The 24,605-nt window shown below is 41.2% G+C and overlaps 1 protein-coding gene and 1 long non-coding RNA gene across 7 annotated transcripts in view; one reads left to right on the top strand and one right to left on the bottom strand.

Annotated features, from left to right (window-relative positions):
* Positions 1-24,605, top strand: part of PMS1 (PMS1 homolog 1, mismatch repair system component) — an 89,816-nt gene that overhangs the window by 2,317 nt on the left and 62,894 nt on the right. For all 6 annotated transcript variants that reach the window (XR_008311529.1, XM_053273064.1, XM_053273082.1 and 3 more), the window contains exons 2-5: positions 2,279-2,432; positions 6,523-6,705; positions 13,517-13,619; positions 16,215-16,378. Coding sequence is in view for 5 of the 6 variants with exons in the window: in XM_053273064.1 (XP_053129039.1) it covers positions 2,301-2,432; positions 6,523-6,705; positions 13,517-13,619; positions 16,215-16,378 (582 nt within the window). In the remaining variant the exon portion in view is untranslated. The remainder of the gene's footprint in view (positions 1-2,278; positions 2,433-6,522; positions 6,706-13,516; positions 13,620-16,214; positions 16,379-24,605) is intronic.
* Positions 8,152-24,605, bottom strand: part of LOC128335189 (uncharacterized) — an 82,295-nt gene continuing 65,841 nt past the window's right edge. The window contains exons 2-5 of the long non-coding RNA XR_008311536.1: positions 18,997-19,107; positions 10,398-10,659; positions 9,218-9,365; positions 8,152-8,418 (exon numbers count right to left, since the gene is read on the bottom strand). This is a non-coding gene — a long non-coding RNA (uncharacterized LOC128335189). The remainder of the gene's footprint in view (positions 8,419-9,217; positions 9,366-10,397; positions 10,660-18,996; positions 19,108-24,605) is intronic.

The raw sequence follows: 24,605 nt of genomic DNA on the forward strand, positions 1-24,605 counted from the left end.
GGGTCAAACCAGATGATATGCCTGTTTGTATGATTTGGGCTTGCAAGCTTGATTTTTCTAATTCAAAAGAGCACATGTAGGCAGTCAACCTGGATTTGAATTGTGGGAGGGAGGATGCTTTAACTCTTTGTCCTCACTCCATTCCTGAGTTGAATGTCCCCTGCCATGATTCTAGTAAAGGTAAAGTGTGCCATCAAGTCGTTTTTGACTCCTGGTGCCCACAGAGACCTGTGGTTTTCTTTGGTAGAATACAGGAGGGGTTTACCATTGCCTCCTCCCGCACAGTATGAGATGATGCCTTTCAGCATCTTCCTATAGCACTGCTGCCCGATATAGTACTAGCAGGGATTCAAACCAGCAACCTTCTGCTTGTTAGTCAAGCATTAACCTGCTGCGCCACTTAAGGTGGTGCATGATTCTACTTGCCCTGAAAAAATAAATAAATCTCCAGTTGGTACCAAAGGGAATTTTTCTCCAGGGTAAGCTGTTGGCAGGAGGAAGCTTAGAAGTCCCCTGGTCTAGTTCTGGTTTTCCCCTCCCGTGTGCTGGAGGGTTTTTCTACATTAGAAAAATAATGTAGGCCACAATGATGCAATAGATCTGCCTACAGATTTGGCTCATATATTTGCTAAAGCAGGATGGGCTATTTAAAAAGTGTTAACTGATATGTCTATCAATTTTGGGGGGTTCATGGGAAGTATTGGGAGTTAGTTACTACTATTTTCTTTGTTCATACTGCTCATATAAATGAGAACACATTGTTTATTAGTTCATGGTAGATAAATCATGATGTTTGTTTTGTTTTTTGTTCTGTCCAGCTTTTTTATCTCTATAGACAGTGAACTACTGTGGATTTATTTTTTTACGTTTATATCCCGGGAGCCCAGAGAGATGTACATGATTATTTCTGTCATTACAACAACCTGTGAAATAATTTAAGCTAAGAGATAAGTGACTGGCCCAGGGTCACCCAGTGAGTTTCATGACGGAATGGGGATTTGAACTCGGGTCTCTCCAGTCCTAGTCCAGCACTCAAACCACTGTAGTATGCTGGTTTTCAATAACTGTTCTCAATAATTGCTTTAGAATTCAGTGGGATTGGTGTGTGTGCTTGCTTTGCTTGAATATTCTGGAAAGGTTGTCTTGTAGATTACAGCATATAAATAAGAGATCAATATTGTGATTCTAGTCCTGAAAATATTTATACACATTGAAAATACCCATCCGTAACTGCAGGGTATGCAGTTAAACTAAATACAAACTGATGCTAAACTACTTTAAAGGGAAGCATTGGTGTTGGGGTGACTGGACATCTGACATTCAAAGTGGCAGTTTCCATGTAAAGAACTCTTGGCCTGATCCTCTAGCGCCTTTAAAAACAATAATAATTCTGGACTAGTTTAAGAATAAAACCAGGGTCTCCGTGTGGGAATATTTGTGGGCAAGGATGGCATTTTTGTGGTTGTGTGCATGTGCATCACTGGATAATAGCCCAAAAGTGTTTATATCTGGTATATTTATAAAATTAATTGCTTTAAAATATCCCACCATCCAGCACAATGCTTTATTTTTTAGTATAAAGTAATGTTTTGTTAATACTTCAGTTTAGTCTAGGATTTGAAAAAAGACCTGTTTATATTTAGTAGACTTTGTTATTGAATATAATAGCAAAATAACTTGAGCAGTGTTCCCTCTAAGGCACACACAAGTTTTTAAAATGTTTGCTCAGTAAATTTTGGATTCTGCTCAGGTTGAATCAGGAAGGTCCCATTCTGAATGCATGTGCGCACCCATTTCCTTGATACTGCCACCCAGAACAAAATAATTCTGCACACAGATGAAAAAAACTAAAAGGAACACCGAACTTGAGATATTTATTTATTTATTTTCACAATTCTTTCATGAATGTATCCTACAACAGATCTTTGAACTTTTCTTCCCCTGCCTTGAGTCTCACCCAAACCTGAGATACTGCCCTTGAAGACAGCCCGTTTGGTATAAGAGACAAGTGTGTATCTTTGAAAGGGATGGCTTACATTTTTTCACTAACAGTGTCAAATTGGCATTTTTATGATATAGGAACTGTTGACACATCTTCTGTGTGGTAGGTATTGAGCTTAGAAAAGGCAGGTGCAATTTAACATCATTATATGCTTGAATTTACTAGTTTTAATTTTTACTTGCTTCACCTAAGTACTGAGAGGAACAAAAGGATTAAAGAACACATTCTTCCATGTTCATACCATTTTATATTTTACCATCATCTCTTCCCATTCAGACCTGATCCTAAAAACCAAGAAATGAAGCAATTGCCAGCAGAAACTGTCCGAATTCTTTCGAGTTCACAGGTGATCACATCAGTTGTCAGTGTGGTTAAAGAGCTGATAGAGAACTCCTTGGATGCTAATGCAACAAGTGCTGATGTTAAATTGGTAAGTTCTGTTAAGCTAAAATTCAGATGAAGATATGGCTGGGAATATAATTGTATGACATTTTACAGTATGTATTATTTACTCTATTTATGCTCTAATATTTAATGAACTCAATAGCTTATAGAATGCATAAAGACAACATATGAATCCTTGTGATCTGACATAAATCTGTTCAGGTGAAGCAAGTTGAACTTAATAAAAATTGACTTTATATCTATACAAACATAAAGATCCCTTTTGAGTGTTCTCCTGGTTTAGAGATGTTTAATTTTCACAAGGATACTTTTGGTCCAGAAACACATAAAAATAATTATATGAGCACTATATTGAGATCAATTTTTGTTTTGGAATCTTAATTTGCATGTGTTGAAGAATTAGTGACACTTATTACCTACATAAACATTCATTATTTTTACCTGGTGTATTAGAATATGGTTTTAAAATTGTTTTTAACTACGGCAGTTATACATTTAATAACAGTTCCAGATGATATCTGGAGACCTACTTTGCTGGGCTGGTCCTTTGATTTCAATAGGATTTAATCATTAGATGGTTTGAGTATTCCCCTAGTTTTTTTAGGCGTTGTTCACATAACTACTGTTTACTTATGCTTAATAATATTCACTGGCTTGAAAAAAATATTCCAGTCTCCTGCCTGTGAAAGGAGGGAGTAAATTATTAGGACCTTGTTGTCAGTAAATTTCTCTTGTAATTTTGAGAGATCTCTGAAACCTATTTTCCAACAGTGGATTTTTAAGAATGAAATTCCTTGTGGCAGTGGCTGAATTCCTCTTAAAATAGTGGCTGAATTCCTCTTAAAATTGTGGCTGAATTCCTCTTAAAATTGTGGCTGAATTCCTCTTAAAATGTTGTACCCCATGATAGGTATTGTTTCCTAAAGGAAGTATGAGATTGTATGGCGTTGTGTGTAGAATAATCAGTTCAAGACGTAGATAAGCCTCCATAGCCTCTATCTTCTTTCTAAAATCTATATTCAAAGACAGGCTTAAATTCTATTAATTTGGAAATAATTCCCATTAAAATGAAGAGAATTTAGGATCAGGTTGTGAATCATGGGAGTATCAGATGAAGGGTTTATTCATGGATCTACAAGAGAAATGCCAGGCGGGACTTCTGCCTCTTCCCGGAGGCTGTATGGGGAGTACAGTCTCTATTAATAATATCTGAATGAGGCTTTAGCTAAAGTACTGCTAGAGCCTTGTTCAGACATTATTAATGGAGGCAGTACTCGCATACAGCCTCTGGAAACAAGGCGGAAGTCCCGTCTGGCATGTCAGCCACTCTCCCCTGCCTGGCAGGCCAGTCACGCTTACAGCCTTTGTCTGAAGAAGCAAAGGCTGTAAGTGTGATTGTGCGCCTTTCTGCGATTGCCCATTTCCCAGTCACTAGAAGGTGCGCAATCACACTTACAGCGTTCGCCTTGTGAGACGAAGGCTGTAAGGGTGGCTGACCTGCCTAACAGGAGTGAGTGACTGACTCGCCTGGCGGGATTTCTGCCTTTTTTTCGGATACTGTACATGAGTACAACCTCTGTTAATAATGTCTGGATGAGGCTTAAGTATCTTCAGATTGTCTGCATTTGCACACGTGTGTGTGTCTATTAAGTAGGCATTGGGGTTTTTACATGCAGGAATGACTTCCAAGAGTTCTTCAGGTCAAAAATGTAATGTAGAAAACAACCCTGAGTAAGGAGTCAATTCCACTGAGTACATGTGGACTTCAACAATGAGCAAATTTGCAGAACCATTTTGTGTCTTTCGTTTCTTCTTTCAAACAATGTGGTTGATCTGGTTTAGCTTCTGTAGTATCTTTAGGCATTAGTAATCCAAAACCAAAGGGGATTTCTGAAAGTTTTGTAACCTCAAGTGTCTACAAATTTATTGCTTGCTGCTAGTTTCTGAGCTTTGCTTGCAGTCATGGATGGAGATTTGCTGCAGGAATGATTTTTTTAAAAAAATTGACTGAAGCACTCATGGAATGCATTTCTACCCAAAATGGCACCCAGGGTAGTACACAAATATAGTTTGTGTATAAATAGAACTTACATAAGCAGAATAAGTTTAGTAATCAGATATCTGACTAAAGAAAATGGTTGCTAAAATTCTGTCCTATGACAATCCATAAAGTTATTAAAATTATCAGTTACTTTCCCTGGCATCTTCCATATATTCTGCTCCAGGACTGCACAATTCTAGCTCTCCTCCAGATGTTGGACTACAGCTCCCATAATGCCTGACTATTGGCCCCTGTGGCTGGGGATGATGGGAGTTGTAGTTTGGCTGGATGGCCAAAGTTGTGCAGCCCTGTTCTAAAGTAAAGTTGTGCCGTCGAGTCAGTGTCAACTCCTGGTGACTACAAAGACCTGTGGTTGTCTTTGGAGGAATACAGGAGGGGTTTACCATTGCCAGCTCCTGAACAGTATGAGATGGTGCCTTTCAGCATCTTCCTATATCGCTGCTGCCCGATATAGGTGTTTCCCATAGTCTGAGAAACATACCAGTGGGGATTTGAACCAGCAACCTTCCCTGATGCACCATTAGGTGGCTTGGCAGCCCTGTTCTTCACCACCTGAAATGCAAAGACCATGGCAGAATCAAATGAAGCCTATAATTGCACGAGGGAAGGATTGCTGATTTCCTCTCCCCTCCCTTTCAGGTAGCAGTCCTTCTCACCTCCCAGAGTGCTGCTCCAAAGTTCCCTTCCCTTCCCTTCCATTCCCATTGGGATGGCTTCTGGGGGGCGCGGGAGGGTGTACAGAAAACTGTAGCTGGAAGGGGAAAGTTGAAAAGCCCCTGTGCATGCAGTAGATTGAAATTTAGTTGAGGATCCAAAGGGCTATGCGAAGTGTTGCTGTTTCAAAGATTAACAACCCAATCCTAAATGGGTTTACTTGGAAGAAAATCCCATTGAACTTGGTAAGACTTCCTTCCAAGTAAAACTTTAGATTGGGCTGTTAAAAAAGTAAAACATCCTCTGGCGTAGGGTGGGGGGAATAAAATGGAAGTTAAAACAGAATTTTAAAGTTAATTTCTCAAAACTGATTATTTCAAGTTAGATGGAATCAAAGCTGATTTAGAATGTTTTATGTTTAGTGATACAAATACCCCTAAAAATAATATGAGCACAGGAGGAACATAAACCCAATTCCTTCTATATCTGTTAAATTGTGTTTTCTTGTATATCAAAAGAAGAAATGTAGTCTGATGAAATTGTTACGGTCGTGCGGGTGTCTTCATTCAGATTTTTCAGATCAGCCCATAATTTAAGTTATATACTGTCATAGTATTGAAACAATTAAATTTTACACTCATCCCATTTCAAAAGGATAGGAACTGGATGTCCAAATAAGTAGTAAGCACCGAGTAATTTACAATTAAAGATGCCTCCTGCTGCCTGCCCCACCCTCCACGACACCTGCATCAGCTGCCACTGTGTATGGGCACCTAGTAATTTACAGTTAAAGGTGCTACCAGCTGCTGCTGCTGCACAGTGGGTAGTGAGAGCTGTCATCACTGATTGTACCAGTCACATTAATTGGCATTGTCATATTAGGGAGTTCTGACCACCGATTGTGCATGTGGGAGGAGTTGCAGGAATCCTTTTGAGATGAAGAAGTTGAATTAGATGCAGTCCCCTGCAACACGTTATTGGTGAAACAAAAGCTGACAATTCAGCACTGCATATATTTGGCCTGGATTCAATTTAGTAATCCTTTTGTACACATGGAATCCAGTCTACATGGGGTTGCACATAGAGAAGCTGCTTTAGTGTACATTTTGTGTCAGTTTGGATGTTGGCCAGTTCTGATAAGTTGTAGCTATACCCCACCTTCTGCTAATGCAAGGGGAGGTCACATGATTCATGGATTCTCCCTTCTCTATCTAGCCTTCTATACCTCTTGAAAATCTGCTCCTGAGGGCTGGAGAATTCTTGGGCCGATTTTCAGGGTGGGGGTGGGAATTGGGTGCAGGGAGCTGAAGGAGGAGGGGGTGAAAAAATCTCACACACTCCTTTGTGTGAGCAGAAGGTGGGATTTGGATATATTTTATTATTTTTTTCTTTTTAACAGGAAAACTACGGTTTTGATAAGATCGAAGTACGAGACAATGGTGATGGGATCAAAGCAGCTGATGTTCCTGTCATGGCAATGAAACACTACACCTCAAAAATAAGCTCTTCTGAGGATCTTGAAAACTTGACAACATATGGTTTTCGTGGAGAAGCTTTGGGCTCAATTTGTTGCACATCAGAGGTATAATTTCAGACTACTATGTGCCTCTAAGGCAAGGCTTCCCTGATGTTGCTGGACTACAACTTCCATCATCCTCAGCCACAATAAATTGTAGCTGGGGAGGATGGGAGTTGTATTTCTTCTTCGTGGTCTCTGTGCATCACACATGGGTTTGTGCCTGTGCAGAGCCACCATTTGGATACTTCTAGAGCTTTACCATATTAGGAAAAAAGAGCAGGAAACCCGGCTCCCCCATATCCTACAGAGTACCACACTCCCTCATTCTTTCGTCGACCCTCGCAGCAGCTACATCTCCGCCTGTCTTCTCCAGCTTTGCTGCTGTTTTGTGAATGATTTTTTTGTATTTATTATTAGGATTTAACCCAATCCTTCTATTTTGGTGTTTTCTCTCTATCTCTTTCCTCATATTTCCTTCTTTCGCCTTTTGCGTTTTGATTTACTGACGTGTTCCCTCCTTTTTTCCTCCTTTGGGCTCTTATGGCCACAAAAGTGTCTTTTAAGGGCGGTATAGAAATCAAATGAATGAATGAAATATTTCGTCTATAAGGTCTAGACATAAAAGATGGAGGAGCTACTCGCGGGGCAGGTTTTACTCGCCTAAGAGGCATCGTCATTCGCCTCAGGGTCATCATTATAGATTCTCCTAAGATGAGGACTCTTCTCAGGGTGGTGATGATCCAGGTGTTTACTATGAGGATCCTTTTGAACGCTGTTCCCAAGAATTCCCAAGAAGGCATTACCTTTTATTCTATGATTACTGTGCACTTCATGTACACCCATGTTATGGGTATAAGGAGGGACCTTACTATGACTCTTACCATAAGCCTAGGGGCTCTCGTTGCAGGACTAAGTCCCGATCCAGGTCTCACTCTGAGTTCCCTAACTGTCCCAGATCATTCTCCAGGTCTCCACATAGATCAAATAAACCTAGTGGCCCAGAGATTCCTCAACCTTTGCTGGTCCAGCCTCCTGCTGCACCGTCCCCAGACTGACTGGCTCCTCAGCCGCCTCCACAGATTCCTCCACCACAAATCCCTTTACCCCCCAAAAGTCCCTGTGCCAGAGGACCCGGGATAATCCACAGAGAGCACTGGTTCATCAGATATTTTTCAACTAATTCAAGCTGAGTCTCATGTTCCAGTGGTGTTACCACTGATACCAACCCTTGCCCAGGTTATTAAAGCATCCTGGGGAAAGCCGGCTTCTGTTTCTGCTACCTCCAAAAAACCCTGGAGAACATGTACAGAATGCAACTCAAAGACACATCTTTCCTGATGACGCACCCTGTTCCGAAATTAGTGGTGGAGTTGGCCCAATCACATAACAAACAACGTCTGCTGACCACTCCAGTTGATAGGAAGGGCAGAAAGTTGGACTTCCTGGGCAAGAGAGTGTATTCAACAGCAAGCCTGCTAGTGCGAGTGGCGAATCACCAAGCATATTGGGCACGTTACCAACATTTATTTTTAAAGAAGTTGGCACCTTTTCTCCAACAGCTCCAGAGAGGAACAGAGGAATGCCGTGCTGTGTTTTCTAAACGAAGGCCTCTGCGTAACGAAGCAGAAACTGCATTCCTTGAGGCATTGCGCCGATTGTGGCTCTCGCACCATGGCATCTGCAGTTTTCTTGCCAAGGCACGCATGGCTACGCTCCTATTCTCTGTCCCCAGAAGCCAGGATGCGCATAGAGGACTTGCCATTTGACAGGGAGGTGCTGTTTGGGGCAAAGATAGATGACACGTTAGAAAGAGTGCAAAAACTACACACTACAGCAAAGTTGATGGGTTTCTTCCAGTCTGCCTCCTCTTCCTCCACGTTTGCAAGACGGAAGTCCTGGCCCCGTTATTACCAGCCTAAGCAATCTTCATATTATTTGGGGGGTTCCTTTCACCAGCAGCACCACTTCCAGCAGTGCAGAGCACCCAACTCAGGCGCCAGTTCAAAATCCCAGTCTGCCCTTAAACCAATGCCATCCTTCTCCATACGGCAGTGACGCCTCTCCTTGCCTGCCTCTATCGGCTTTTTACCAGGCCTGGAGTGACATAACATCAGACTCATGGGTCCTGGCTATTGTAAGGAACGGGTAAAAAATTGAATTCAACTCCTTGCCCCCATTTTCAGGTATTCGTATAACGCCTCCTTCTCGTCACCTGCTGGCGGAGGTCAGATCCCTCCCCGGAAAGGGGGCCATTCAAAGGATTCACTGCAATGAGAATTTGGGCATCTACTCCCGATACTTCACAGTCTCCAAGAGGGACGGGAGTCTGAGACCTTTCCTTGACTTAAGGGGCGTAAATTACTTTGTAGCATACAGAAGATTTCACATGGTGACCATCCCTGCTATCCTCTGTTTCCTCCTCCCGCGTGTGTGGTTCATGTCAATCAATTTAAAGGATGCCTACTTTCATATTTCAGTCATGCCTCACCACTGCAAGTACTTAAGATTCTGTGTGGGCTCCCAAAAATACCAATATTTTGTCCTTTCGGACTGGCCTCGGCACGTGTGTATTTACCAAATGCATGGTGGTGGCGGCAGTCCACCTTCAACTCCAGGGTGTTACGGTTTACCCGTACATAGATGACTGGCTTTTCGTACCTCCCATAAGAAGACAACTAGTGGGAAATATAGAGCTGCAACTTTGTCTTCTTTGCCGTCTGGGTCTGTAGGTCAATCAAGAAAAGTCAAGGTTAACGCAGAGACAGTCAATAGAGAGTCAGCTCGATTTTTGCAAGCAGCACAGATCTTCTGCACGTCATGAAGGCACAGAGCAAGATTTGTGCAGCGCCTCCTGGGCCTGATGGCATCAGCCACAGCGGTGCTCCCTTAGGCTTGCCTTCGTCTTTGGGCTCTGCAAGCCTAGTTCTTGGACAATTTCAAGCCCTGGGTTCACCTGCCGTGGAGGCTTCTAACAGTTGCATGAAGGGTGGAGACAGTAGTTTCCTGGTGGACAAGGGTCTCCATTCTGTCGCAAGGGACACCATTTCAGAAACTGCCCCCCACCCTCACTATCGCAACAGATGCCTCCAGCATGGGGTGGGGAGTGCATTTCAGGGACCTGATGGTCTTGGGACATTGATCACGGACAGAACGGCTACGTCACATCAATTATCTGGAGCTCATGGCGATGTTGTGGGTGCTCAAGGCTTTCCAACATTGGATAGCGGGATCCCCTGTACTACTTCTCATGGACAACACTACGGCTCGATCGTACCTGAACAGACAAGGAGGGACAGCTTCTTGATCTCTGCTCAACTTGGAAGTGCGGCTCTGGCTGTGGTGCCTGGATTTGAGGATTTGGCCATTAGCAGTACACATCCAAGGGAAAGTCAACACCCTAGCAGATGCACTGAGCCACCAAAACACCCCCCCTCTCAAGTAGCATCTGGATCGTGACATATGGTGGGGAGGAAATCGACAGTGGGGAACTCCATGTCTGGACTAGTTTGCATCTGCCCAAAATTCTCAGTGTGTGAGGTTCTGCAGCAGTATGGGGATGGACCCGGAGTCAGAGATGGATGCATTCCTCCTGTACTGGGGCAACCAACTTCTGTATATGGTTTTCCCCCTTTCCTCTAATACCAAGAGTCCTCAAGAAAATAATTGCGGACAGGGCCAGGTGCATTCTGATGGTGCCGTGGTGGCCCAGGCAACCCTGATTCACCACGCTTCTCCAACTATCATGAAGGACTTACCAGCGTCTGCCATCGGTGCTGTACCTACTGATGGGGGCTGTTGTCTTCACCTGGAAGTGGAGTCACTACATCTGACAGCCCGGTGGATAGAGCTGTGACCATTTTCAGTGACCAGGTGCAAGCCATCTTGACAGTGGCAAGGGAGCTTTCCACATTGAGATCCTATGCAGCCAAATGGTCTTGTTTTCCCAAGTTGGTGAATAACAAGTTTTGTTCTGCAACAGAGGCTTCTTTACCAATAATTTTTGAGTATTTGTTGTTTCTGAAAGACAGTGGGTTGTCATGCTCTTATTTGAGGGTTCATTTGGCAGCCATAGCCGATAGACATTCTATGCCCAGCTTAATCTCTCACAAGTTGGTTAGAAGGTTTTTGAAGGGGATGCTCCATTTGTTTCTCCCTGCTCCCAAATGTGTCCCTCCATGGAATTTATTGCTGATTCTGAGGCAGTTAATGAAGGCTCCTTTTGAGCCCCTGGCTACATGTAACCCTAAATTGCTGTCCTTGAAAACAGGTTTTTTTATTGCTATTACTTCAGCAAAAAGAGTGAGTGAATTGAGGGCATTGCGCTCTGATGCTCCCTATTTGGTGTTCCATAGAGTTGTGTTAAGACCTGATGTTTGTTCCCCCCCCCCCAAGGTTGTTTCTGAGTTTCACTTGTCACAGGAGATCTCTCTGTCTACCTTTTACCCTACGCCAGCCACAGATTATCATGCTTATCATTCTCTGGATGTCTGAAGAGTCCTGGTGTTCTGTATAGACAGAACTCAGTTGTTCTGCAGGTCGAGGTTCTTGTTCATTTCATATGCAGATCCCTCGAAGGGTATGCCTGCAGTGGTCTCTCTAATTTTTTTCATATCTGTGTGAAATGAGTTTTGTTCTGGGCGGCAGTATCAAGGCAGTGTGTGCACACCTGCATTTAGAATGGGGCCTTCCTGATTCAACCTGAGCGGGATCTAAATTGAACTAAGCGGACATCCAAAAACTTGTGAGTGTGTGCATGTGCACATGGCTTAAACAGTGTCTACCTGTCTCATCTCAGAGAATTGCTACGTGGATCAAAGAGACTATCTCCTTAATGTATCAGCTAGTCTCTGAACTCTTGCCTGCCCCGATCAGGGCTCACTCCACACAAGCAATGGCTACTTCAGTTCTGTTGTATTGGGGTGTCTGTATGACTGAAGTTTGTAAGGCCGCTAAGGCCTTACATCCAACTACCTTCATCCGACACTATGCGTTAAATGTCCATTCCAGATCTCAAGTGATGTTTGGTACTTCTGTTCTCCAATCTATTTTCATTGAGAAATAAAGTTTTTTTTGTCAAAGTTCTTTCCTTGAGTTTTTTCTCCTGGGTCTGAGCTGCACCCTCCATCCAGGTTTCCTTAGCTTGCTATTATCCCATGTGTGGTGCACAGAGACCACGAAGAAGAAAGACAGGTTTCTCACCTGTAACTGTAGTTCTTCTGTCTGTGCATTCACACAACCTGTCTTTCCTCCCCTCTGCAGCATAATTTTTTTTATTACCTTTGGCTATTGCGGCTAGGGATGTGCACAAAACCAGTTCGGAGGCCCTTCCCCCGCCCGTGCTCCGTTTTTCTAAAGTCCATCGGGGCAACAGTGTACCTCCCTGCTGCCCCGTTGCCCCCTAACCGGAAGTATCCGATGTGCCCGGCGTGTGCAGGTGCATCAGATACTTCTGGTAAAGGGGTTTAGAAAAAAGGACTTCAGAAAAACGGAGCGCCGGTGGGGGGAAAGCGGAGGGAGGGGTAAGTGCACCCTCCCCCACCCTTAAAGATGCATCCCTGCCTTCGAACCACCCCTGCTCGGTTCATTGCAAATCCCTAATTGCGGCCTGTGAGTTGCAGCGGTCGCTTTGATTGAGGGGGTGTGGTAACTCTGTCGGATAGGACGATCCGGGTTTCCCGCTCTTTTTTTTTAATATGGTAAAGTATCCGAATACTTCTGCGCAGGCGGAAACTCATGTGTGAGGCACAGAAGACCACTCGAAGATCTACAGTTATAGGTGAGAAACCTGCCTTTCGGCAACATCTGGAGTACCACAGGTTGGGAACTCCTGCTCCAAGTATAGTTACAAAGTTTAAAGGTTTGTGTTTATATAATTTTCAGTGGTGCGGGTAAGACTCATTGTGAGGGGCGTTACTATTTTGCATGTTGATTGACTCAGCAACGCCAATATGTTGACATGCTCCCTAAGAATAGATTAATGCAGGGTGTGCTTTAAAATTGTATTGTGGTTTTAATATAAAAGTCACTGCTTTATGGCTAGCTCTTTGATTAACATGAAAAACCAGCTTTACTGTTCTTCCTGTGGCTGCAATAATTAAAGCTGCAGCTTTAATTGTTTTGTATAAATGCATCCCAGGTATTCTTGGGATGCTGCATCTGTCTGCAGCCATGCCCTGCAGTCTGACAAATGGCCATTGTTCACTGCTCCAATCTAGAGGAGTCTTGGCTGCTACATGGTGAGTAGCGTTCTCTGTTCCTTTCCAAAGCTCTCAGTGGTCTAGGCTTGATGACACGTGTTGGATAACAGCACCCCTGCAATTCTTGCAGATTCCAGCTGTGGAATTTTATTTAAAACATTTCCCCACCCCCTAGGGTTTAAAAGGCAGCTAATGGTGGCTAACAGCAACATAAAACAAGCAATTATAACAGCAAAATGTTAAATAAAGAAGTAAGAAATGAACAGCAGAGCAAGCAGCAGCAGCAGCACCTGAGGCTGAACTTATCTTTTGATTTGACCTGTAAGCTCTCTGAAATGGCAATGCTTTGACTTGCCTGGGTCGATAATGAGGGAGCCAAGTGAACCTCCCCCAGAAAGACATTCCACAGTTTTAGTACCGGCACTGTACTTGAGAAGGCCATATCTAATGAAGACACCCATCTTGCATCAGGTGGTTCAGGTAAACAGAGTAAGGCCCCGACTGCTGGCTGAGTGAATAGGTTCATATGGGAGAATTATACCTCTGTCCCTTATTGCTGTGTATGATACCTCTATATTTCTGTAGGACATGTAATCCTTGTTCCAGAGAGCCTGCTAGAACTACCATTACCACAGCTTTTGAAAATCTGTCATTGACATGAGTCTCTCTCTTGTTAGGTTCTGATCACAACAAAGACAGCTGCTGATGATTTTAGCACACAGTATGTTTTGGATAGATGCGGTCATGTAATTGCTCAAAAGCCATCTCATCTTGGACAAGGTATCATTATTTAAAATATTTACATAAATACTTGTTAACACTTCAGCTATTGGTCCAGAGCTATGCTACTTCTCTTAATTAACCGCATAACACATTTGAAATTTAGTATGGTCAGATGACATTTTAAAATTTGGAAGCAATAGTATTATGTTAATTGAATTGCAGAAAAATGTTAACAGTATTGCAGTATTATGGAAGTTAATAGCCATGATCCAGGAAAGTACCCTGCATGCAAATGATATTTGGAAGATGCCATGCCCCCACTATTTCTCCAGTGTTGTCTTCGTCAGCTCCTATGATGAACCACCAAACTCCTTGTTTTAAATCTGGATAATTTTTAAAAAAGGAGTGGTGAGGCTTGCTGAGAGAGCTTAACTGATGGAAAATCTTTTGAACGAGTTCAGTGGAAAGACTGAGTACTTTCTGGGCCATGTCTCATTGGTTTTACAGAAGACTTTATGGCTAGGAAAACAAGCATGATTTGTATTTGTTGCCATCACACACAAAAAGGACTAGACTAAATAATGAGATCTTATTTAAATAACAGAAAGGAATTATACTTGAGTGGAGTAAGCAAAGCTTCTCTCAGTTAACTTAAGTGCATTAAAATCAGACTGGTAGAATTCATTTCACAGTCTTCATTTTCTATTATTCTTTAATAATAAGAGAATAGCCATCATCTTGTTATTCTCTAATGATAAAGTATTGCTTCCCAGTGCTTCTAGTCATAAGTGACAATTAGCTGATCTGTTGAATGGCACATCATTTTGATTTAATAGCTGATCGTTAGTAGAGTCACCTTTTTAACAAAGAAAACCTCATCATGGTGCAATCATAACTGTAACTTAATATATCGTAGCTATAAATGGTAGGGCTTTTAGGCTGGTACAACATGTACTTCATAAAATATATTACCAGAGTGGAACTGAATCATGGTACATGCAGAGTGGGCTAAACAGAGATCAGAGCCGTTAAATCTTAAGAATTTTCTTGTTAAATATGATAGTGCCTGTTTCAGTTTGCTTGTAAATACTCGATTGACCTGATCTTGTATTTGTGCCAACACTTGTGCTGTCACATCTGCTTGCACCTCAAGTGTAAAGGCACTTCAGCCCCAGTATAACATCCTGTTTGGGGGTGCGGTGCTAGAGCTGATTTTAAATTGTTGCATTGTTTTAACTTTTATGTGTGTGTTAATTGTTTTATGTTAACTGCCCAGAAACGAAAGTTTGGGCGAGATAGAAGTTTAATAAATAAAAAAAATAAAATGCACCCTCTCTGAATGCTTTCTTGCTGATATAGCAAGCTATAAGTTATTTGCGGCTTCTGAAAAATAAAGACACTTTATTTCAGTGGGTTGGAATCTTTTTGGCATAAAAATTCTTTCTGACTCTCTAACAATTCCACATTAATACATTTAATTAGTGTGTGATACCAATTGGTTCCAAAATACTGTAGCTTCATTTGGCTGTGTCATGGACTTTTCTAATTTTGACTTAGTTAATCCAAAATCCATTACTATACTAACACATTTTTTAGTCCAGCAAACTTGGGAAATGCTTGTATCCAATGTCCTCATAGCGTTCTGCTTGTGTGAGAGGAAGGGCAATTTTTCTCCCTTTCACTGATCCTCCCCACTCCCTGTGCCACACCCTGTCCTGCTCCAGAAGGTCCCCTGACTCTCAAGAGCAGATCTGCGGGGGCGGGGGGAGACAGGACACAGAGGGCTACTGAGGAAAGGGAAGATGTGGCAAAAACTGCCTCTCCCCCTTGTGAGAGTAGAACTTCTGCTCCTGCTACAAGCACTTTGGATACATCTCTCTCTCTCTCTCTCCCTCTGAGTTTTATATATTGGCCTTAAGATGAGTAGTATATTTTAGATTGTGAGCCCTTTGGGGACAGGGATCCATCTTATTTATTTGTTATTTCTCTGTATAAACCACCCTGAGCCATTTTTGGAAGGGCGGTATAGAAATCAAATAAATAAATAAATAAATTGGGAGAAAAAGTATGTGTAAAATATTTCTCTTTTGGCTAACTCGCGTATGAAAGAGGTGGTAGAGTATAAAATATTTTCTATAGTAAGATCTATTTTACTGAAAGTCTTAAAGTATGTCTCCTATCTATATCTATCTCTCTATCTATCCTTCATTATTATTGCTTACCATTGAAATAAAAAGAAAGTCATGATTAGATAAAAGGTTGGATCCTAACTTACTGTGAATGAATTCCGTTTCCATTTATGGAAGGAGAGAGGTCCTTTAAGTGAGTACAACTCTCTGTGAACAGGGGAGGCTTCTGTTCATGAAGCAGGAATTTAGTAGTTCTTAAGGGAAAATATGTAGTGTAGGTGTCAAATATTTTGAACATAACTGCCAAGTAAAAGATCAGTACACACAGCTACATGATCTAGTAGACATTTGGCTTGTAAATTAGCAGTGTGTGTATCGTTACTCAGATACATACTTGCTTGGCTTTCGTGTTAATGTAGGAGCCAATGGAAAAGAATAGTGTTCATCACTAAAAGCAAAAGCGCTTGGACTTTCGGGTTTTTATGTCATTAAATTGCTCTGTGTTCTTCCCCACTCCCGGTAGGTACAACTGTAACAGTTCTGAAGCTGTTCAAGAATTTGCCTGTAAGGAAGCAGTTTTATTCAACAGATAAAAAATGTAAAGAAGAAATTAAAAAAATTCAAAAGGTTCTGATGGCATATGGCATCATAAAACCAGAACTAAGGATCACGTTTACACACAACAAGGTAACAAATGTCTTGTCTTCAAAACTGGTCAAATTATTGCACTGTTATGGTTAAAGTATTTAGTCTAGTTTTATGTAAAGTCAGATTTTGGAATCTCTTTAAATTCTGGAGAGTCTTTAATGATGGTCTGAAATATAGATAGATAGATATTTCATTAACAAGCAGCTTAACTATATTGACATTTTGTCCAGGTAAATCCCTGCAAATATAAGTCAAATAATACTGTGCATTTACCAGTTCAGTGATTAGGGTTGATGCCCCTTCTAAATATTTCAAGGTAATGGGATACCCCTTTCCTTCTCCATTACTTAATTGGTGCTCTTCCCATTGTAGTTCCGTCTCTTCCAATCCACTGTAGCAAGACTCTGCCTTTATCTTGCTGCATGTGAGGAAGGAGAGTGGACAAGGGGGCTGGAGGAGGAACAGGGTGGGATGCGCATTAGTGCTGTGCAAAGGTTTGGCTTCAAAACATTAAAGCTGAATCATCTGCGCATTACCCCTGGCCCTGCTGGGAGGCTGCGGCTTTCAGTACTTACCTTGACGTGGAACAGTCCTGTGTGCAGCACTGGGGAGGGCCGTCAAGGGATTCAGAACCGTGGGAGGCCCTGGTGATGTCTTGGAAGTTGCAATGGGGGGTCCTGGAAAATGTAGTCTTTCCCAGAGCTTTCCCCATGGGAGCTTCCCACAGCTCTTAACCCTTTGAATGTCACATGCCAGTGCTGTGCTCAGGGCTGCTCTGTGTTGAGTTAAGCTCTGGAAGCCACTGCCTCACCAAATGGCCAGGGGCCATGTGCAGATGATTTGGCTTCAAAGCCAAATCTTTGGATAGCCCTAATGCACACCAGTAGCGTACTACAATAAGTACCTGGGCGGAAAAGCCTTTACCCATAGGAATCTGCCCACCCCCTGAGATCCTAAAGTGCAGCCTTCTCCTGTTTTTATCAGAAGATTGACTAGTGGTAACATATGAGAAGGTCTCTTCTGCAGTTGTCTAGCCTGTGGAACCTCCTGCTGCATGAGATCAGCTATCATTCTGCCATATTCCACAAAATGGAAGCACCTTTCTGTTCTGGCAAGCTTTTGATTTGGTTTAGTTGGTTTATGTGCTCTCTGTTGATTGACTAATTTTTTTGGTGGCTTATTGCTACTGTGTGTGCTTGATTTTGTTCTTGTTTTGTAAGTTCCTCTTAAAATTGATAGTGAGTAACCTTATATAATATGTAAAGGGATAGGCAAGATGTCTGGGTTTGATTTGACAACCCTAAAAATAGTACTTACATAACAGAATGTAATGACTGTACTTCTGCATATCGTTAAAATGCTGTTTCCCCCACCTCATTTGATTCAGTGTGTATCCAAATAGTATGCAAACCGAGGATTCACACTTGCAAAAGCATTGCTTGGAGTACTCCGTAGGACCATTACACTGGGCACTGAAGTGGAGTGGTGCGGAAGAGGGGATTATACTAGAGCCCTATTATTAAGAATCTGTTTTTATTGCTTTACAACAAGGAAATTCTCAAAGTGGTTTACATAGCAAAAACTGTAAGAAAATGGTTCTCTATCCCAAAAGGTCTTGCAGTCTAAAACACACACATGTGTGCGTGCACACACGTTGTCTGCATCCTCTGCAACAAGTAGAAGTTGGCACTACGCATGTGCCTGTTGCGGCGCGCGCCTGTCGCCACTGGCGTGCGTGGCGACGGGCGCATGCATAGTGCCAACTTCTACTTGTTGCAGAGGATGCAGACAAAGATGGGGGCAGGGGCGGCAGGGAGGAACTCTGCTGCCCCAAAAACCTTTCATCAAAGTCAAGTGGCGGAGGGGGAAGAGCGGCGGGAGGGGGAAGTACTACCCCACGCCCTTAAAGCCACACTCCCCCCAGTGCTGGACCGTGGTTCCGTGCACATCCCTAATGCCAACCAGGGTGGGCCCTGCTTAGCAAAGGGGACTATTCATGCTTGCTGCCACAAGACCAGATTTCCTTCCATGCTTTTGTAACTCTCCCATGCTTTAGTAACTCCATGTGCAAATAGTTTCTTCAATCCCCTTTTAAAATGTTAACCAAATTTAAATTTTTGTGGGCAATTTTCAGAAGTGGCAGCGGTTTGGGTAAAAATCAGGATTAACCTGTGGATTATGGCAGCCAGTTTTCCAGGTATTTATGGGGTGTTCTGCTTCTGTTAAATGCTGCTATTGTATAGCAACAACAGTTAGTTCCTGGCAATTCTGTGTTGATATATCTAAATATGTGAGGAGAATCCTGTCCCCAAATGCCTGTGTTGTTCTTGCAAGACAAGAGTGACATCTAATGGTCAAACTGAATTTCTCAAAATAACTTCATGTTTCTATATTTCTAAAATGTTTACCTTTAGATACTTATTTTACACTTTTTGAAAATTCCAGGATATTATTATTTCATTCTGTTTGAACGGTATAGAACTAAATCTGAGCTTTAAAATAAGAAATGCTATTTGTGGAAAAGGCATTGATTGTACGCATTTAGTGAGAGTCAAATGGTCTTAGTGTTGGGTAAAAGCTGCTCAAAAAAATTTCAGAAATATTTTCTGCACTGATTTCCCTAGCAATTTTTCATCACTGCTTGAGAATATGCTCACCTGGCTTTTCTTGTTCTCAGTTAATTTCATTTGATTGGCTATGCTGAACTGTGAAGCCATCCAATTCACTGCATTATCTCTGACTGACTGGAATTGCCCATTTGATTAATCCTGGAAGGAGAAAGAAGCAGCTATGGGTGTGGGGGAATGTTGCCAGAGCAACAGGGGAAACAGTAGATTAGATCTAAAGTTTCTGCTTCATTCACAGAAGGAGAGCTGCACTCATGGAAAGATTCCTTCTGTGAGCAGAATTCTCCTTCTGTTCCTGGAGTGTGAATGCTTTGATTCCAACCCAATGACACTGAACAAAATCAGAAAAAAGTCAGTATTTGTACAAATTGTTTGTGGGGGGAAATACTTCCATCTTTGTCCTTAGCTACTATTTTCAGCTTGTAAACTGAAATTGGAGAATATTTGACAGAGCCCTAAACTTCATGGTAGATTTCTGTAGATTCTCATCTTTCTCAAACATAAAAGAGAAATTCTTTCATCTGTATCCTTATTTCTTACATTTCTATAAATCCGGGGAAGACTATAAATCAAGAAAAGCAGTGAATATAGCAGACTGACAGGGTGAGGAAGAGGCAAAAATATTGTCATACACAGGTAAAAAGGAAAAATATTAGGTAAAGAGAAACAATAATTGAGTTTGAGCAAAACTCAAACTCTTTTAACTAAATCTCCATAGTAAAAAGTTCGAGAATTATTGCTTTAAACCTGTTTATCCTAAACCCCTGTGCTTATTCTAAACATTATCCGAATGTGTATCCAAATGCCATCCTTGAGACCTTTAAACACAAGAGGTCGCTCATTAGCTATAGAACACTGCAAAATAAATAACTGGACTCCACAGGCCTTTTTATTAGCTCATTCATTTATTTAGTGATTGATTTTTTTGTTCTTCAGTACTTAATTGCAGTTATCACTGTTTGAACAGGTATAATAAAGAGAGTCGGGGACAATATGTAGAACTATTTTGGTGTATTGGGGTTTCATTTTCATTTTTTCACTACCATGATGTTAACACCATTCATGTTGTTAACTTTATGCATGTTTCTTTCTCCTGGAATTGGAGTTGTTTTTTTTTAATTACTTTCAATAAATGACAAGCTTGCATGATTGCACCATAGATGTATGCCTCCCTTGATGATTTTGAATCAGTTTTGTTGTGAGGGGTGGGATGAGAAGTGTGAGACAGGATCATAGAGTAGCCAAGCTTGTGAGCACATGAAATTAACAAGATGCCTAAGTGAATGGTGCCTAATTTAAGTGGTACAAATTCACAACTTCTGAAAGAAAGAAAGAAAGAAAGAAAGAAAGAAAGAAAGAAAGAAAGAAAGAAAGAGAGAGAGAGAGAGAGAGTATTGACGGATGAGAGAAGGGGCAGAGGACAGAAAGAGTGAAAGTATGAGACATATCCAAACCACTAGTTAAGTAGCTTATACTTTAGTGAAAATAACTAGTGCAGTGCAAGCAGTTCACAGGATATGGTGTGGACTGAACCTTGTTCTTGCATAAACATCAGGAGCAGATCATGTGAAAAGCTGCTGCCCTCAATGCATGCTTAGAATGTGGGAAGAGGTGAAATGGATTGCTGTGCTTGTGATAATCCATTCAAATGAGTCTCTTACTGTAAATATCAGCTTGGTCCTTAAATGTTATATAATTTAACCTTTTAAGTATTCATGTATGGCCATTCTTTGGGTGCCTTCACATATTATGAATTAATTGAACCCATTGTATGTTTAACCACATTTTGTGGTGGAACAAATAAACTGGGTGAAGCCAACTATGGCTTCTTGTGGTGTGAGCATATGTTGTACACACGGTCAAGAAAGTTAAGCTTTCTTCTTGCATATTATAGTTTTATTGTGAAAATATACAGTAAGTAAATAGCGGGTTCTATAACACGTGAAATAACTTGTATTAATATATATTTGCATCTGTTTTCTTTTGGAACTCCTTATAGTATGCTTCTTGTTAAAAATACCACTGTATATGGGATGGTTGTTCAACTGAAACATGTGAACTATAATCCCTGTAATAATCTATCATTCTGTTAAATGGACCATACAGGACCACATGCTCTGCAGCATTGAACAGATCTTGTAACAGATCTGTTACAGATCTTCTTATAGACCTAAATATATTTCTGTTTAGTGAATAAAATGTGTCATAATATCAATTTTCTACATGTATATTGATTTCTAGGGATGCCACCTAATGGCACATTGGGGAAGTAACCTGCCTAGGAAGCAAGAGGTTGCTGGTTCGAATCTCCGCTAGTTTGTTACCCAGACTATGGGAAACACCTATATCAGGCAGCAGCGATATAGGAAGATGCTGAAAGGCATAATCTAATACTGCGCAGGAGATGGCAATGGTTAAACCCCTCCTGTATTCTACCAAAGGAAACCACAGAGCCCTGTGGTCGCCAGGAGTCGACACCAACTTGACAGCACAACTTTATATTGGTTTCTAAATCTTCTTCTAAGTATTGGGATTAAGATCCAGGCTAGAGTTTGTCTGGAAAACAAAGCAGCCTACACCTATAGCCACTTCTAGTAAATTTAAAGCAGCAGCAATCTTCTCCTGCCATTGGCTGGATCCAAAGGGTCACACATGATCTTGTATGTGCAAACAAGTACTTTTCAGCCTCCCCTTTGCTGCACCAGTATACTCTCTTCAAAAGTGGTCCCTGGTTAGAGGATCCTTTGGAGCAGTGTTCTGTGTGATAGGAGGGGCTGTTACCAGAGGAAAAACTGGCAACCCCATTCTGTCCATACATGTATGGGTTTCTTTGGAACCTGGTTATAAAAATCTTTTTTTTTTCATATATAAGCAAGCTTTATGTAAAATAGATATTGTATTGTGGGTTTGTGTCAGTTACAGCTGCTATGGTGGATATATAAAGATGTTAATAGCAAACTTAAATTCCAGGCAAAAAGAGCCATTTAGAGTAAGAATGCTTTAGAAAGTAATGTAGTTAGTACAGTACAGTAATTTATCTTTGGGTGACTTTAAACACTGCAACCTTCCCATGATTACAACTCAGGGGTGTCAGTTGACCTTGTTGAAAATGAAGACATTGCTGATAGCATAGCAAAGTTTTAGGTAATGTTTATGAAGGTAAGGTAATGCTAGACCATTTGTATTCAACTATGGTGGTGGAATAGTGCAAATTTTGAGCTGCGTTTGGCCAAAGACTTATTACTGCATAAAAAATTAAGAAGCATTTTGCCTGGTAAAGCATTAGAACTCGTGTGCAAATACCTCACATTTAAAAAAAATTCCCACATTTATAATAAATAAATAAATAAATTCAGATCAGTATATATCTGGGCATTTAATGATATGGTGGCACAGAGAACATAAGGATGTTTTATTACCTCTTGAAAATTGGGGCGATTAGAAGGAAGAGAGAGACATATTTGGATGTGTTTTTTCCTAGATCATATTTGTTCTCTCTGTCTCTATCTCTGTCTCTCTCTTCCATTTTGACCTTTTTTCTGCCTTGCCAAAAATTGACAGTCAAACTGAAGTTCTTAGAAATGACATTTTGTTTTTTGATGTATTAATTAAATGGAGACTTGCAGCCCTGTCCTATGCACATTTACCCAGAAACATGTCCCACTGAGTTCAGTAGGGCTTACTTCTAAGTAAATATAATATCTTGGCCTTAATATTGTTACTAGTTTTTTGAATAATCAATAGTACCATATTGTCCCATTAGCTTATTTCTGTAGAAGAATTGGGAAATAGGCTTTAACGATCTGCTAAATTTTTCAGTTTCTTGAACCAGCAAGCTTAGGACACTGCTTCTAATGTTTTGTTTGCATTAGCAATAAATAATGGCTTGCTTAACACATCAGCCCTTGACGGACTATTGCTATTTTGACAACTTGGATTAGCTTGTGCGTTGTCTTTTTATGAAGGTTTATGCTGCCAAGACATTCTTCGAATACTGATAATGTTGATACTCCTGCCAGCATGGTTACGTTAGAAAGAGGTATTTTTCTCTTTCGTCACCATGTTCCTTGAAAGCAAACTAAATAATGAGAAGTTTTAGTATTAAGTTAATTTAAATTTTGTGTTTTCAGGGGACTAGAGACGGTTGGAGGCATTGAGTGGTTTTTTCCTTGCATTTTGAAGGATGTTAGCATTTTTAGCCTGATAATACTATATTCTAGCCATCTGGAAATTTTAAGCTAATTTTTACTCTGTAAAGGAAGCTGTTCCTTGGAATTTGAGTCCCCTCATCGGTGATCTGTAAAAGCAGCTTCAAATTCTTTGCTATTTAAAATCATCTGTCTCTTTTAGGAAACATATGCACATCTAGATGGGCTGTTTGCAGAATTCCTTAATCTGTCGGGGAAAAGTTATAGATAATATATGTAGCACAAGCGCTAATTAATAATTCTATTCTAGCTCTTTGTATCACTTTGTAAATAGTACTGTAAATAAATGAGATGTTTAGAACGTGCTGTTACCTAAGAAGCACTAACAATTTCAGAAACAACATCAGAGTGATAATGAGCTGTCATCTGCCCCAGCCTGCTCTCATTCTGCAGTAAAGCACCACTGTCTGGAAATGAATTAGACCACTAGATGGTTGGAAGCTACAGTAAACATTCCCAGCTTTTTCAGCTCTGGTACTAGAGAATTCTAATTTAGTTCTCTTGTGTTGCAAATTTTACTCCATTGTACTTAGTTATGGCATTATTAGTCTAACCATGATAGGTGGATTCAAGATTTTTACAAATCTTGCATTGTCTAGTCTTTAGTCCTACATACAGAACGCCTGCTTTACCACTAGCTGGATTCTTGCGTAGAAAATTAGGCTCACTGTCTGCTGCATCAGCATGAAACTGAGAAGCCAGGCTTTCTTAATCTGCCATTTAGACTTATCAAATAGCAGGCATCATAAAAGAAGTATGTTAGAGCACCAATATCTCTTAAAGTTTATATATGACCATATAAAGTTGCCTTATATGGAGTCAGACCTTTTGGTCTCTCTGGCCCAGTGCTGGCAGCAGCTCTCCCTCAAGGTTTCAGGCGGAGGCCTTTCCAACTCTGCTACCTCCGATCTTTAACTGGAGATTGAAGCTTGAAGACACATTCTCTACCACAGAGCTACGGCCCCTTCTGGTATATGGCTGTGGGAATATCCAACATTATGATAACATGCTGTGCTGCATAATATTTCACATATAGGCTTGATAGTGAGAGGCCAGATGGCTCAACTTCCACTTGTTGGTAAAAATGTCTGGTGTAGAGAACAGGAAGAAGTGTTTTGTGCCAAGATTGGTAGAATGGAGAGCAGTGCTTATTGGAGCTTGATGTGTGCAAGAATAATAATAGACTGACAGCATTGTATTGGTGTGAAGAAGATCAGAACCGGTGCTGGAATTAGTGTGAGCTGAGTCCAGACCAGGAACCTAAGAAAGAATTGAGCAATCTGCCAAGGCCAGAATGGGCCAGGCCTTCTTACTCCCCAGGAAATGACACGGCAGAGGGGGAAATTGAGTTGACAGCTTCAAGCTAAACATAAGAAATGGAACATGTAGGTATTTTGAATCTCCAGTATTTCCTATTTTATATTGGCTTGT

Source organism: Hemicordylus capensis, chromosome 1 (genome assembly GCF_027244095.1).
Source record: "Hemicordylus capensis ecotype Gifberg chromosome 1, rHemCap1.1.pri, whole genome shotgun sequence".
NCBI lineage: Eukaryota > Metazoa > Chordata > Lepidosauria > Squamata > Cordylidae > Hemicordylus > Hemicordylus capensis.